Source organism: Dama dama, chromosome X (genome assembly GCF_033118175.1).
Source record: "Dama dama isolate Ldn47 chromosome X, ASM3311817v1, whole genome shotgun sequence".
Classification (NCBI taxonomy): Eukaryota; Metazoa; Chordata; class Mammalia; order Artiodactyla; family Cervidae; genus Dama; species Dama dama.
Window position 1 is genome coordinate 138,368,849 of NC_083714.1, and position 16,353 is coordinate 138,385,201.

The 16,353-nt window shown below is 41.7% G+C and overlaps 1 protein-coding gene across 2 annotated transcripts in view; it reads left to right on the plus strand.

Annotated features, from left to right (window-relative positions):
- Positions 1 to 4,291: 4,291 nt before the first annotated feature.
- The window catches only part of PIR (pirin), a 95,402-nt gene continuing 83,340 nt past the window's right edge, over positions 4,292 to 16,353 (plus strand). The window contains exons 1-3 of one of the 2 annotated variants that reach the window (XM_061137451.1): positions 4,292 to 4,514; positions 5,842 to 5,972; positions 14,932 to 15,024. In XM_061137451.1, coding sequence (XP_060993434.1) covers positions 5,880 to 5,972; positions 14,932 to 15,024 — 186 coding nt within the window. In that variant the 5' untranslated portion in view covers positions 4,292 to 4,514; positions 5,842 to 5,879. The remainder of the gene's footprint in view (positions 4,515 to 5,841; positions 5,973 to 14,931; positions 15,025 to 16,353) is intronic. The other variant, XM_061137450.1, reaches the window with a different exon arrangement.

Below are 16,353 nucleotides of genomic sequence, written 5' to 3' on the forward strand. Positions count from 1 at the left end.
TTTATCAACCCTCTATCTATCTGTCAATCCACCTTATTGGTGTTACTACTACTACTATTATTTGGGTTCAATCCCTGGGTTGGGAAGATTCCCCTAGAGAAGGGAACAGCTACCCATTCCAGTATTCTGGCCTGGAGAATTCCATGGACTGTATAGCCCATGGGGTCGCAAAGAGTAGGACACGACTGAGCAACATTCATTTTCACTTTTTCCCCACTACTACTGTTACTGTTATTTTTTGCTGCATTTAAAGTAAGTTGCAAACATTAGCAAACTTTATGTGTAAACACTTCAGAGTATCTAACTGAAGATTAATTCAAATTAGCCTTTTATTTTAACTCCAACACTGTAATCTTGAAAGCAGCCTTCATTTGGCCAGAAGACACGGCATTATACGAGCTGAAAACTGAGAAAGGTTTTCAGGATAACTGAGTTAAGTATCAGGGGAATCATTCACCTAAATTTCTCCATTTCCTTGGTTCAGAGATGAATCAGCCTTTCAGGACTGAGAATGTTTTGCCTGTGGTGAATTCTAGGAAAGCTCTGTGGCTGAAAAGAGAGGGTCATAAGCTGTTCCTTTCTGGTACACTGCCAGAAACCCATGGGAAAGGCAGTTATGAGTTTCAGTGGTTGATCACATGTAGCGTCTAGGTCAGAACCCTGGCTAATGGACCAGACTGTGTCCATGCAGATTGCTCTCACGAGGGTGGAGATGGGAATCAAGTATACACATCTTTCCTGGATATTTTTTAATGTCCTCTACCACGAGTATATCTATGTCCTTCATAAACAAATGCTTACAAAATAATCAGTCCCTGACTTGGAGCCGTTTCCTGGAGTCAGAAAGTCTGAATCCCTAATATGGAATATTCTAGAGATATTTGTCATTTAATGAACAGCAGCAACTGTGCTTTAAAAAGGCAAATTACTGAAACCTGACCAATCTTGAAAAAAAGTTTTTTTAAGAAAGATTTTTTGAGTTGACTGCTTGAAGGAGAAAAAAATGGCAAATGATAAAATGTCTAAGATGTCCATGTATTTCTATAAGGTATATTTTTGAGAAGAGTTTTGAGTGAAAAAGGAAAAATGATCACATAAAATATGTTGATAATGTGGGTGTCCTCAAAGATAGATAATGGTGCTATCTGGAATCATTTAGCAACTGATGGCATATCTACACACTCATATATCCAGCTGCCTGCTCAGCATCGCTGACTGGATGGCAAATGACAGTGTGAAAAGTGCTCACAGCTCCATGTACAAAGTCACATTTCTCATTTCAAAAGCCGGCCCTGTTACCGTGAAATGTTACATGCTGCATGTTCCATCTGTAAAAATTTGTGCCCCCACCACCACCGCCATGCTTGTTTTTCCTGATTTTAAGTCTTCTAGCTTTCAGGTCTACTTTTTTTTTTTCTGTGTAACAGCCTACAAGTAGACTTCTCTGCCTTGCCCTGACAATGCACACCTTTGAATTAGCTTCTCCCTCGACTGCCTTCTCAAAGTTAAGAAAGAAAGGAAGCTCTTCTGCCTGTTTCAGAGGTGGAGGGGACTCTGAGTCCCAGGGGAAGCTTGGAAAATGTGGTAAACTGAGAGCATCGTCAGGAGTATGGCAAGTCCAATATGGAAGTGTGTAAAAATGTAGAGCGCATCCATCTTCTCTTGTTTTCTTGTATCAGGAAACCATCCTTCTCAATGTCACGTGTAACCGAGGAAACTTTAAGGACCGACCCCTGCGCTTCAGAGGTTACTGCTCTGCCCAGTGAGACACAACATTTCATCTCTCAAGTCTAGTTTAATACATTTTTATCTTACTGGATGGCTGCTTGCCTTGGTAGTAACAGTTAGATGAACAGATTTGCTTTCTGAAAGGGTAAATATTTGTAGAAGTCTTTCTTTACTCCAGAGAGCTTTGGAAATCCGCCACATTTCTTTTCTTGCATCAAAGCATATTTTTCAGTTATCTGTCATCATGAAACAAATAATCTGGAAACTGAGTGGCTTGAAACAACCATGTTTATCTGCTCACAAGTTTGTTGGTCTGAAAGTTGGGAAGAACGCAGTTAAGTGTTCGTGTCTTAGACATATGGAGTCAGCGATGGCAGCTGGGCCTGGAAGAGCCACTTCCTAGATGGCTTGTCTATATATCTGGCGCCACAGTGTCCTTGGCCTCTGTCTCCTTCCTCACATGGCGTTTCTTCTTCCAAGACCACTCCTCCATGTGGCGTGGGCTTCTTCCAGAATGCTGGTCTCAGAGTCATCACTCCTTTTACAAGGCAACTGACTTCCAGAAGGCAGGAAGCAGAAGCTGCCAGGCTACTTCAGAGCCACACCTAGAACTGGCACTGTCCCTTCCAGTGTATTCCATCCATCAAAGCAGCCACAGGCCCTGCCTAGACTTAGGAGGAAGAAAAGTAAACGCCGCTCGTGATGGTGGGGTGAGTGTCAAGGTCACACTGAAGAAGAAGATGTGTATGTGGGAGATACTGTTGGAACCATCTTAGGAAAATAGACTCTTCCAAAGGAGGAGAACCAATGATTGATCAACAATGTGTAATCGTGATAACAATGTGTAGTCGTCATGCTTACCAGGTCAAACATCTCACCTGGATTTGAGAGAACAGACAGGCAAGGTTTCCTAGAGGGAGTGATGTGGAAACTGAGAGCTAAAAGATGAATGGCGATGAGCCAGATCAAGGAGAAAGAAGGTTCCAGGCAGAGGCACAGCAAGTCGACAAGAGACTGAACGCACATTCGAGAACCTTAAAAAGTTCAGCATAAGGGAAAGAGGGGCCACCTCTGTGTGTGTATGTTTATCCTTGAGCAAGTATCAACATGCTGAAGGTGAGGCTGGTTAAAGACATCACAGGATTTTCTTTTGAGGGCAAGGAAGGTTTTAGGTGGTTAGTTCATTTCCCTGCGACTTAGAGAATGGTTTGACTACCAAAGAAGATTGATGGTGGGAAGCACTGGACATATTTAAGAGATAATAGGAGCAGAATCCACAGGATTTCAAGGTGGACAAATGATGGCTTGGGTTTCAGGCTCAGGCAATTGGCTACACGTTGAACTATTTGGTAGGGAATGCAGAAGTATTTACCAAAGACTGCCAAGTGCCAGATAGAGAGTCCCTGCTTCTGTTTTCTTTGGAGACGGTTGCAAAGGTTAAATATAATGAAGATGAGCAGCAAGATTATTTCATGGCACTTTTAATGTTCTTGTATATTATCTCATTTAGCTTTGACTCATCGGAGTAAGGTGGTGATTTGAGCCCCGGTAATGTTGACATAGTGATGTTGACATGTAAGTAATCTGGGGAAAAGCCCTTCCTCTATATGACTGTTAAAGCAGTCCCTAAACTAGACCTGCAGCCAAGTGTAGGCCACTACCTTGTTTTTTAGAGCCTGTGAGCTTAACAATGGTTTTTACACTTTTAAGTGCTTGAAATAAAAAATCAAGAGAGGAGTAACACTTCATGATAAGTGAAAATTCCATGAAATTAAAATGTCAGCAGCCATAATTAATGTTTTATTGAAACGAAGCCACACACACTTATTCTACATGCTGTCTCTGGATGGCTTGTTGCTACAAAGGCCAACTGCCTCAGCCGCCTCAGAGAACACGTGCAAAGTCGAAAATATTTACTATCCGGCGCCTTCCTTCTTCAAAAGCAGGCAATGAGCTTTCTGCTGTTTACAGAATAGAAATCCGTAGAAGCTTCTGCAACTCTGCATCGCCCTGTAAAGGGCGAACAGCCGTCAACTTATTGATGTAAGCAATAACTAAGCAGTGCTTAGGGCCTGCCCAGCTTTAATTCTCATCACAACCCATCAGCTTGTATTGTATTATCGTCACCATGTCCGTTTTACAGTGGAGGCACTCGAGGCACAGAGAGGCTGAGCTACCTGCCCAAGGTCACACAAGGCCCAAGAAACGATGGAGGTAGCCGACTCCAGGCAAAGACAAGTTTTCCGAGGAGGTCCAGTTGGGACCTTTGGCCTGAACACAGCACCTACTAGGCCTATCCACCCCTCCTAGGGCCCAGAGCTCCTCTCTCCTAGTGATGTTTCCCCTCCCGCCCATCACAAGGGCTGCCGAGCAGGCTGGGGCGGAGCTGTGGCGGGGGGCGGGGTGAAGGGATCCGCGCGGCGGCGGACTGTCAATCAAGGAGTATCGCCCTTGCCCAGGGCCTCCGAGACCCGTGGACTCCCGCCTCCAGCCTCCCTGCGGCCACTGGCAGCGAAGCGCTGAGTCACGGTGAGGCAGCCGCGGGGCGCCCTCCAGCCCGGCCTCTCCACGCCCCCCGCCGCCGCCGCCGCCGCCGCACGGGCTGCTGTAGCCGTCCTTCACCCGGCTGGAGTACCTGGCGCCCGCGGCGCGGACCCCGCCCTCTCTGGCCCGCTTTAGACCCCCAGGGGAGTCTCCTAGGGAGATGGCCAGAGGTGCTTAAGTAGTCCTCTGCAGTTTGGTGCAAGTCGCAGACGACTTTTCTTTCTGCAGAGCACTAAGATCTGGTAAGTACCTCGTCAGTGGTGCACGTGCATAGAACTTAATTGGAGGAGTCTGGGAAGATCCAGACATAGTCCAAATTGGGGGCGGGGGGTGGACGTAAAATACTTTCTAGATGCTCATAGGTGGAGGATTGAGTTCACTAGAGGTGGCAGCCCAGGGGAGGGCACATTTAAAGTGAGCCTTGACTGGCTGGAGGGTTTTGCTGCGCTGAGTGCTCTGAGTAGCAGCAGCTCACATTCTTAGGACACTGACTACACTCTTTTGCAGAATCTACGCTGTCTTATTACTCCTATTCACAGGTGGAAAAACTGAGGAACAGGGAGGCTTAGCAGTTGGCCTCAGATCACACAGTTGATACGTGGTGAACGTGGGATGCAGACCCAGACTGTGTGGCTCCAGAGTCTGTGCTTCTTGCTAAAATATCTATCTTGGTTTGAGTGGGAAACTTTGAAGGAATGGATTATGTGTTATTTGCAGAAGAGCTTTAGGGATCGCGTGTATTGTCTGCAAGCATTTGAAGTGGAAAATGGATTAATTATACTTGTTTTGTGATATGCCCTCGAGTAGACTTTAGACTCAGAAAGAGGAAGCGCTTTTGAATTGGGGGTCCTGAGTAGAATACAGATTGCATGGTCAAGGGCACCTCCTCCGTGAGTTTCCTGTGCTCTGGAAGACTTCAGAGAAAGCTTCAAAGATTTCTTGCCACTTAAGTTGACCCTGAACTTCAGGGATAGATGAGTCTTTGAATTTGATGACCCTCAAAGATCCCTTTCAGTGCCAGATCCTTGCACATTCAGATAAGAGATACCCAGATCTCTCTTAGCTCATGGTAGCAGCTTCCTTCTGGGGCAACACGGGGTAGAGGTAGGGGCAGAGATTTCAACAGGTGAAGCAGGTAAAGTGCTCATTACAGGTTCTAAGTAAATGCCCAGCAGCTGTTATTACTAGCTGTGGTCAAAGGTGGTCCTAGGACTACACCAGATAACCACTGTAAATCATTAGTAGGGTGCTGGGAACCTCCTTAGCACTCACAGGTGTCCACCATCATTAGTGTTGTTTGAAAGCATCTAACCCAGGTCTTGTGCAGAGTAAGCAATTGAAAAATTATAGTTATTAATATTGGGCTGGCCAAAAAGTCCAAAAAGTTCATTTGGGTTTTTCTGTAACGTCTTGCGGAAAACCCCAAATGAACTTTTTGGCCAATGCAATATTTGGGGCAAGGTGTGGGGTGAATTTCGCATCCTGTATTTTATAGTCTGTGGGTGGTCGGTCCCTCCTTGATGACTTCTCTGTTTTGTTGTCCCTTCTCTTACCCTGCATCCTCTACAGCTCAGTCTCGGAACGCTTGCTTTTTAACCTTGGACACGATGTCCTCCAAGAAGGTTACCCTCTCAGTGCTCAGCCGGGAGCAGTCGGAAGGAGTTGGAGCGCGAGTCCGCAGAAGCATCGGGAGACCTGAGGTATGCTGGTTGGGTGGCTGTTTCATGCTTTTTTTTTAATTTTTGCAGAAGGGACTGGTGGGACCCTGAGGGTAAGCTTGGGAGGAAAGGGCATGAGGCAATCATGAGCTGCCCCGTGGGGCGCCTTAGGAACCAACTCTAAACTTAGCAATTGGGGTCTCTTTGGGACCAGCCCCACCCCAAGGGGATTTCTGTACTGTGGATCCAGTCATCCTGACTGAAACGTCTGTGCCCCTCTCCGAACACCCACATCCTATCCAGAGTTGATCTGTCAGCCTCCACGTGCACATGCCCAGACATACCTGCTAGATCCCCTAGGTTTACATGCCTACCAGGCAAAGCACCAGGGACAGATCCTGGGGCCCAACCCCAAATTCCTAGGAGAGAGAATCCCATTGCCTCCTCTTGGGTCAGGTCTCTACCCTGGGGCAGTCAGCCATTTGCCAGGCATTTTGAGTTCTTAGAGAGAAGGCTGAGACCCGACTCTTTGGACCTGTTGGTGGGGGCTAAGTGAGGGCTTCCCTCAGAGGAGGTGATTGTAGGTCAGGCAGACATCTTTCAACATTAGAGAGCAGTTTTATTTGAAAATTTTGGGGGACATGGGACTTGGAGAAAAGAAAATCTTATGTGCAAAAGGAGATGGTGATTCTAATCCATAGAATACAGTGCCCAGCTCCAGATTCCAAAAGCAGAATTCTTTTTATTGAGGTATAATTGACATATAATATTAGTTTCAGGTGATATTAATTTCAGGTAATATTAGCTTCAGTATTTGTATATATTGCAAAATGACCACAAGTCTAGTTAACATCTGTCACCATAATATTATTCTTGTGATGAGAACTTTTAAGATCTACTCTCTTAGCAACTTTCAAATATGTAATACAGTATTAACTACAGTCACTGTGCTGTACATTACCTCCCCATGACTCATTTATTTTATAACTGAAAGTTTGTACGTTTTGGCCCCCTTTATCCATTTCTGTCACATCTACCCCCTACATCTGGCAACCTCCAATCTGTTCTCTGCATCCATGAGCTTATTTTTTTTTGTTTGATTTTGAATTCCACATATAAATGAGATCATACAGTATTTGTCTTTGTCTAACTTATTTCACTCAGCATAATGACCTCAAGGTCCACCCATGTTGTTGCACACAGCAAGATTTCATTCTTTTTTTATAGTAGAATAATATCCCATTGTATCCCATATACACCACATTTTCTTTATCCATTTATCTGTCATTGAACACTTAGGTTCTTTCCATGATTATTGTAAATGATGCAGCAATGAACATGGGGATGCATACAGCTTTTCAAGTTAGCATTTTCGTGTTCTTCGGATAAATACCCAGAAGTAGAATTGCTGGATGACATGGTAGTTATACTCCCATGTTTTTGTGGAACTGGCATACTGTTCTCCATAGTGGATGTACCAATTTACATTCTAACCAGTAGTGTAGCAGGTTTCCCCTTTCTCCACATCCTCACCAACACTTGTCATTTCTTGTTTTTTTTTTTTTTTATAATAGCCATCCTGACAGGTGTGAGGTGATATCTCCGTGTGGTTTTGATTTGCATTTTACTACTTAGTGATGTTGAGCATCTCCCAAAAATATTTTTTGAATAAAGGAGAAGTATATTAGGGAAATGGATTAATTTTGAAAAGTGAGGCTGGTTTGTTCCTCTTCTTAAATTCTGCTCTAATATTCTCATACTCTTCCCACCATTAGCTTCCTGTTCTCTGAGAATGTCTTTTGAGGTCCGTCAAATATTGTTTTTCAAAGGGATACAGGCAAACAAGATTATTCTAAGGGCTAAATGCACAGTGGATGTTGGGAAGATGCAGATGGATGTGGTATCATATTCTTCTAGGCCACATTGCCAGCAGAAGAATTCAAACACCTGTCAGTAACCCATTACTGTATGTTGAGGGTAGCTAATACTTTAATTACTCCATCTGTCAGAAACACATATGCTCAGGGGTTCTTAATTTTTCTGGTCTTAGGAACCCCTTTGGTAGTCTGCTGAAATCCATCAGTTCACTCTCAGAATGTTGTTTTATAAATTCCTTCTCAGAATAATGTTTTTAAAATGTATAAAATACATGGGATTACACACAAAGGAAAATCTTTGTATTGAAATACAATTAGCAAAATATTGCAAAAACAAATTTGTAGTTAGTAACTTAAATAACTCTAGTAATATTCAGTAAGAAGATGTAGTTGCAGTTCTCATAACTACTTAATTTCAAAGCTTTGAGGAGCAGGAACATAGTTCAATACCTGTAGCAACTGTGATGTGATATGAAAAGAGCTTTGATTTCTATTGGTGACAAAGTCACAGGTCCTGGTAACTTACTGTGAATCTTTGACCGCATTCATAATTCAAGGAAATGTTACATTTCAGCCTGGAGATGGATGGTGGTGACTTGTTGCACAGCAGTATGAGTGCATTTAATGCCACTGAACTCTATGCTTTAAAATGGTTAAAATGGTAAATTTCATGTTATGTTTGTTTTACTACAAGAAAAATTCAGAAGAAAAAAAAAATTCAGTTGGAAGTTAGTAAAAATAATGATGATGGGTTTTTTGTTCCCAGCCAAGTTTACAGTCACCCTGAATTCTATCTATGGATAGATATATGTAAAATATAAAATTTGCCCAGTTAAAAGTCCCTGGCTGAAAAACCTGTGCTTTAGAGACCCCCACATTCTACTAATTCAAAGGGTTTACCATGCTCCAGGTGTGTCTCTACTCTAAGGAAAAACAAGTGAATAGGAATCATTCCTAATGCCATCACCCTGGTTTAATCACTATTAAGACAGAGTGTTTTCTTTTACCTCTGTTTAGTTATATATTTTAGTTGTACAGTGTAAACAATTTTGTGTCCTTAGTTTTTCATTTAACAGGGTAGCCAAGCACCTCCCACATTCTTATAAATTCTTCGTAAATACCATTTAAGTAGTTATGACATAGTCCAGTGTATGAGCATACCATTATTCCCATTATTCTCTTATTCCTAGCCCAACTTTTTTATTTTTTGTTTAAATATTTGAAAAATTTTTATTGACATATAGTTGACTTACAATTTTGTGTTAATTACTCTTCTATGGCAAAGTGATTCAGTTATAATATATACACATACATATATATACATTCTTTTTTTAATATTCTTTTCCATTATGGTTTATCATAGGATATTGAATATAGTTCCCTGTGCTCTACAGGAGGACCTTGTTGTTTATCCGTCCTATATATAAAGGTTTCTATCTGCTAACCCCAACCTCCTCCTCCATTTCTCCCCCAACCCATTCTCTGTCAACAGCCACCACTCTGTTTCAATGTACATGATTCTGTTTTTGTTTTGTAGATAAGTTCATTTGTGTCATATTTTAGATTCCACATTTAAGTGATATCATACAGTGTTTGTCTTTCTTTCTGACTTATTTCACTTAGTATGATTATTTCTAGGTCCATCCACGTTGTTGCAAATGGCATTATTTCGTTCTTTTTTATAGCTGAGTAATACTCCATTGTATGTATATGTGTGTGTGTGTGTGTGTGTCTATACCACATCTTCTTTATCCATTTCTCTGTTGATGGACATTTAGGTTGTTTCCATGTCTTGGCTGTTGTGAATAGCGCTACAATGAACATAGGGATGCATATATCTTTTTGGACAGTAGTTTTGACCGGATATATTCCTAGGAGATTGCTGGATCATATGTTAGCTCTATCTTTAGTTTTCTAAGGAACCTCCACACTGTTCTCCATAGTGACTGTATCAATTTACATTCCCTCCAACTGTGTAGGAGGGTTCCCTTTTCTCTACGCCCTCTCCAGTATTTATTATTTTGTAGACATTTTGCTGATGCTGGCCCTACTTCTAAACATTTAGATTGTTACCATATTGTTAGCACTCCACACACTGCCAGCTTGCCAAAAGATGGACCCCAGCCCTCCCATCAGCAGAGAAGGAAAACATCACTTATTTCAAGGTGGTTACTCTTCAAACTTTTTGCACCAAGACTGTATCAGTGGAAAATAAAATCTCATTAAAAAAACCAGAGCACAGAGCTATTGTAGGGTAGAATTTACAACAGTGTTTAATATTAGTGGCTCTAGGTGACACGTTCCTTGTTGCTATAAATATGGAGGTAGAGGAGTTTATAATATTGTTTTGGTGATGAATGGTGAACAAGAGATGGAACTGGGCTGACTGGTACCGTCCATTATACTGTATATGGACAGGGTAGCCAGGCTATAATTGGAATGATTGTATATCATGTTGGTGGGTGTGCTTCCAACAGGAAGGAAACCCATCACTCATCTGCATTTGTTTCTATGCCCCACTCCTCTTTCTGCCAGGCAGTCCTTTCTGATGTGATTTTCCTTGGGCCACTCTCAAGCAGGCATACCTCAGGGATGTTGGGGATTCAGTTCCACATCATTTCAATAAAGCAAATATTGCAATAAAGTAGGTCACACAATTATCTTGGTTTCTCAGTGCCTATAGAAATTACTTATGTTTATACATACTTAGTCTACTAAGTGTGCAGTAGTAAATGTACATACTTCTTTGGACTGCAAGGAGATCAAACCAGTCAATCCTAAAGGAAGTCAGTCCTGAATATTCATTGGAGGGACTAATGCTGAAGCTGAAGCTACAGTATTTTGGCCACCTGATGCGAAGAACTGACTCACTGGAAAAGACCCTGGTGCTGGGAACGATTGAAGGCAGAAGGAGAAGGGGACAACAGAGGATGAGATGGTTGGATGGCATCACCAACTCAATAGACATGAGTCTGAGCAAGTTCTGGGAGTTGATGATGGGTAGGGAAGCCTGGTGTGCTGCAGTCCATGGAGTCACAAAGAGTTGGACACGACTGAGCAACTGAACTGAAAAAATGCTAATGGTCACCTGAGCCTTCAGTGAGTTGTAGTGGTAAGATCTTCTGAGAACTTCCAGATGTTCAAGCTGGATTTAGAAAAGGCAGAGGAACCAGAGATCAAATTGCCAACATCCACTGGATCATCGAAAAAGCAAGAGAGTTCCAGAAAAATATCTACTTCTGCTTTATTGACTATGTCCAAGCCTTTGACTGTGTGAATCACCACAAATTCTGGAAAATTCTTAGATGGGAATACCAGACCACCTTACCTGCCTCTTGAGAAATCTGTATGCAGGTCAAGAAGCAATGGTTAGAACCAGACATTGAACAACAGACTTGTTTCAGATTGGGAAGGGAGTACGTCAAGGCTTTATATTGTCACCTTGCTTATTTAACTTATATGCAGAGTATGTCATGCAAAATGCCTGGATGAAGCACAAGCTGTAATCAAGATTGCCGGGAGAAATATCAACAACCTCATGTATGCAGGTGACACCACCCTTATGGCAGAAAGAGAAGAAGAACTAAAGAGCCTTTTGATGAAAGTGAAAGCAGAGAGTGAAAAATTTGGCTTAAAACTCAACATTCAAAAAACTAAGATCATGACATCTGGTCCCATAACTTCATGGCAAATAGATGGGGAAACAATGGAAACAGTGACAGACTTTTATTTTCTTGGGCTCCAAAATCACTGCAGATGGTGACTGTAGCCGTGAAATTAAGATGCTTGGTCCCTGGAAGAAAAGCTATAACCAACCTAGACAGCATTATTAAAAAGCAGAGACATTACTTTGCCAACAAAGGTCTGTCTAGTCAAAGGTATGGTTTTTCCCATGAGAGTTGGACCATAAAGAAAGCTGAGTGCCGAAGAATCGATGCTTTTGAACTGCAGTGTTGAAGAATCTTGAGAGTCCTTTGGACTGCAGAGAGATCAAACCAGTCAATCCTAAAGGAAATCAGTACTGAATACTCATTGGAAGGACTGATGCTGAAGCTGCAATATTTTGGCCACCTGATGCGAAGAACTGACTCATTGGAAAAGACCCTGATGATGGGAAAGATTGAAGTCAGGAGGAGAAGGGGACAACAGAGGATGAGATGGTTGGATGACATCACTGACTCAATAGACATGAGTCTGAGCAAGTTCTGGGAGTTGATGATGGGCAGGGAAGCCTGGTATGCTGCAGTTCATGGAGTTGCAAAGAGTTGGACACGACTGAGTGACTGAACTGAACTGAGTGGCAAGATGGTGTGGAAAACACCAAAAGAACTTTTTTGCCAACCCAGTACTTTGTAAACTGTTGGCCAAAAGCTTATTGATAAAACATACTGATGAAATGTTCATTGCAGCAGTGTTTACAATAGCCAGGACATGGAAGCAACCTAGATGTCCATCGGCAGATGAATGGATAAGGAAGCTGTGGTACATATACACAGTGGAATATTACTCAGCTATTAAAAAGAATGCATTTGAATCAGTTTTAATGAGGTGGATGAAACTGGAGCCTATTATACTGAGCGAAGTAAGTCTGAAAGAAAAACACCAATACAGTATATTAACGCATATATATGGAATTTAGAAAGACCGTAACGATGACCCTATATGCAAGACAGCAAAAAAAAAGACAGATGTAAAGAACAGACTTTTGGACTCTGTGGGAGAAGGCGAGGGTGGGATGATTTGAGAGAATAGCATTGAAACATGTATATTATCATATGTGAAACAGATGGCCAGTCCAGGTTCAATGCATGAGACAGGGTGCTCAGGGCTGGTGCACTGGGATGAGACCCTCAGGGATGGGATGGGGAGGGAGGTGGGAGGAGGGAGGGTCAGGATGGGGAACACATGTACATCCATGGCTGATTCATGTGAATGTATGGCAAATACCATCACAATATTGTAAAGTAATTAGCCTCCCATTAAAATAAATAAAAATAAATAAATAAAACAAAAAATATACTGGTGATATGAATGTCTGCAAAGAAAATCCAACAGAAGGTACAGATGAATTATTAAAATCAATAAGAGCAGTGTTCAAAATAACTTCTAGTCACACTTCTGTTTAAAGTTTTTTTATTTTATTTTTTGCCATGCCATATGGCATGTAGGATCTTAGTTTATGACAAGGAATTGAACCTGTGTCTCCTGTGGTAGAAGTGTGAAGTCTTAAACGCTAGACCACCAGGGAAGTCCTTCTATTTGCATTTTTGATCCCTAGCAGCAGACTGTTTAAAAATATTCATTTTTTCGTACTTGTTTATAGGGACAGATGGTAGTGTGTGATCATTTCACAGTATTTACAAATATCAAATCATTACCTTGTACATCTGAAACTAATATGTGTCAATTATATCTCAAATATATTATTTATAATACCATAAAATGTATGTTAGTCAGAATTTGATATATGCAAAATCTGTATGGAGAAAATTATAAATCTTATTGAAAGACATTTCAAAGACCTAAATAAATGGAAGTAACCATGTTTATGAATAGGAAAACTCAATACTATATAAATATCATTTTTCCCCAAATTGATCCATACATTCAAAGTAGTTCCAACCAAAAGTCCAACATTTTTGTTTGTAGATATTTTCTAAAATTTGTGTAGAATAGCAAATGGCCAAGGATAACCAAGGTGACCATAAAGATACGCTGATGACAGCGAGCTCTGCTTTTGCCTCTCAATTGGGCTCAAGATTTATCTTCCTTTGCTGTCTAGTTTTTGCACAATATACTAGACACTGAATATTCATAGTACTGTTTATATCATTTATATACATATCTCAAACTCAACGTAACCTAGAATGAAGTCACCATGCCTACTTCAAGGGTCCCTCTTCTGTTACATTTCTTGTATTTCTGGATGGCCTTACCACCCTCCCAGGCCCCATAGCTAGAAATTTGGAAGTGATCTAATGGTCTTCCTTTTTCCCATCATCCATCACTACTGCCATTGCCTTAGACCTGGCCTTTGTTGTTGCCCAGACTGTTGAAAAGTGAAAGTGAATGTCGCTCAGTCATGTCTGACTCTTTTGCGACCCCATGGATTATACAGTCCATGGAATTCTCCAGGCCAGAATACTGGAGTGGGTAGCCTTTCCCTTCTCCAGGGGATCTTCCCAACCCAGGGATTGAACCCAGGTCTCCCGCATTGCAGGTGGATTTTTTACCAGCTGAGCCACCAGGGAAGCCCAAGAATACTGGAGTGGGTAGCCTATCCCTTCTCCAGTGGATCTTCCTGACCCAGGAATTGAACTGGGGGTCTTCTGCATTGCAGGCGAATTATTTACCAACTGAGCTAGACTGTTGAAAGCACCTTCTAAATACTCTTTGCCTCCCATCTCTTCCTTTTCCAGACCATCTTCCACATATATGCTAGAATGGTCTTTCTAGATCTTATCATCTCAACCTGATTAAATCCATCACCTTCAGGATAAAACACAAACTCCTTTATGATTTGACCTCTGTCCTCAGCCCATCTCTTATCATAGTTCCATGTGCATTTTTTGCTTGACAAGAGTAGTTTCCTCACAGGTTTTCAATCTTACCAAGCTGCTTCTCTGCTCTTTTATTTAGAATATTCTTCCTTCTCCTGCTTCTTGATTAACTTCTACATATATGTACTTCAAGACTCAGCTCAAGTGACACCTCCCTGGTTGAACCTGCTCTAATGTCTCCCCACTCTCCTATATGTCAACTTCCTCCAGAGCATTTATCATCATAGCACAGTAATTGATGTTCTAGTGTGTTCCCCCATGAGATTATGAATCTTTTTGGACTGTATCTTGTTTGTGCTTGACTACTTAGATCTTATATGATCATGAATCATTTGTCCACTTCTCATAAAATGTCAACTGTTTAACTTAGTGAATCTGTGTGTGTGTGTGTGTGTGTGTGTGTGTGTGTAAGGAGTTCTTTCCTGAAAGCATTTTGTATTGCAAAAAGTTGCTTATTAGCCAAGTCATTTTTAATGAGATTCATTAGATCTGTTTATGAATGTAGCCCCAAGTAGTGTGACTTAAAAGGCACATCTAATCTGCTGGGTTTTATTTTTATTTCAGTTAAAAAATCTGGATCCATTTTTACTATTTGATGAATTTAAAGGCGGTAGACCAGGTGGATTTCCTGATCACCCACACCGAGGTTTTGAAACAGTAAGTAAAACAGTTTGACTGCAAAAGTGAGTATTTTAAAATTTACCTCTGTTCTTAAAATTAATACTCTGTTCTAATAGAAAATTCAAATTTAGAAGCAATAAATAATAGGCCAAAGTTAATCAATAAGTTCCTGGCTATAGACTGGCTGTTAATAGAATTGTATTAATAATATCTGTTTTATATTGTCCATGCAATTCTTCAGGCGAGAATACTGGAGTGAGTTGCCATTCCCTTCTCCAGGGAATCTTTCCGACACATGTATTGCAGGGAAAATGTAGGGACAGTTCCTAACAAAGTTTAGTCATCTCCTCCCTGAGGAAAACAGACCAGGGCTTAGTGTGTTTGTCAAGCCCATTACTGAATGAATAAATATTTATTGATGTGTGGTGACATGAAGCCACGGTTCAGGTCATCTTTTGTATGTTAGGGGGTGTGTGTGTGTGTGTGTGTTTGTGTGTGTATGTATTAGGGAGAGAGGACAGAGGCAGAGGGAGGAAAGCTAAGGAAGAATGAGGCATGACCGCTGCTTGAAAGTGAGAGTCACTCAGTTATGTCTGACTCTTTGCAACCCCACGGACTATACAGTCCATGGACTTCTTCAGGCCAGAATACTGGAGTGGGTAGCCATTCCCTTCTTCAAGGGATCTTCCCAACCCAGGGATTGAACCCAGGTCTCCTGCATTGCAGGCAGAATCTTTACCAGCTGAGCCACCAGGGAAGCTTACATCTAGGATATTGTCTAGTTAAGGAGGTGAAAGATGAACGGGTAAAGAGTTAAACACTGCAGTGTGAAAATAGAATAAACCTAGAAGCTTCTGAAAACAGTATGAAGGATTAAGATCATTGGATGGATTTCCCTTCCTCACTTAGCCATTTGCCTTCCACTTCTCTTCTCTGTGATCACTTCAGGGCCACTGTGCCTTGCTTTACAGCAATAATGGAAACCATGCCTTCCTCCTCCCCTACATGTGTGCTGAGTTCTGACCCAGATCTCAGAGGTCTCCCTACTGTGCTCTTCTGCTTCTGGTATCAAGACATTCTCAACACCCCATCCCACAGCTCCAGCTGCCATTTTACTAATCCTTCAAGATCTTTTCATTTCTTAACCATCTCCTTCATACCTTCCAGACAGTCCCAAGAGGATACCCTTTCTCTTTCATGTGGCCTCCATAGCATTAGATTTTTTCTAGTCTCATACATGTTAGATCTTTATGGTGGCCTTGATCATATTCCACTTGTATTAAGATGAATTTTCTGAACCTCCCCTCCCACACCCAAGAGGATTGTAAGTTTCTTTACCTCATATCATCCCACCCATCTCCATGT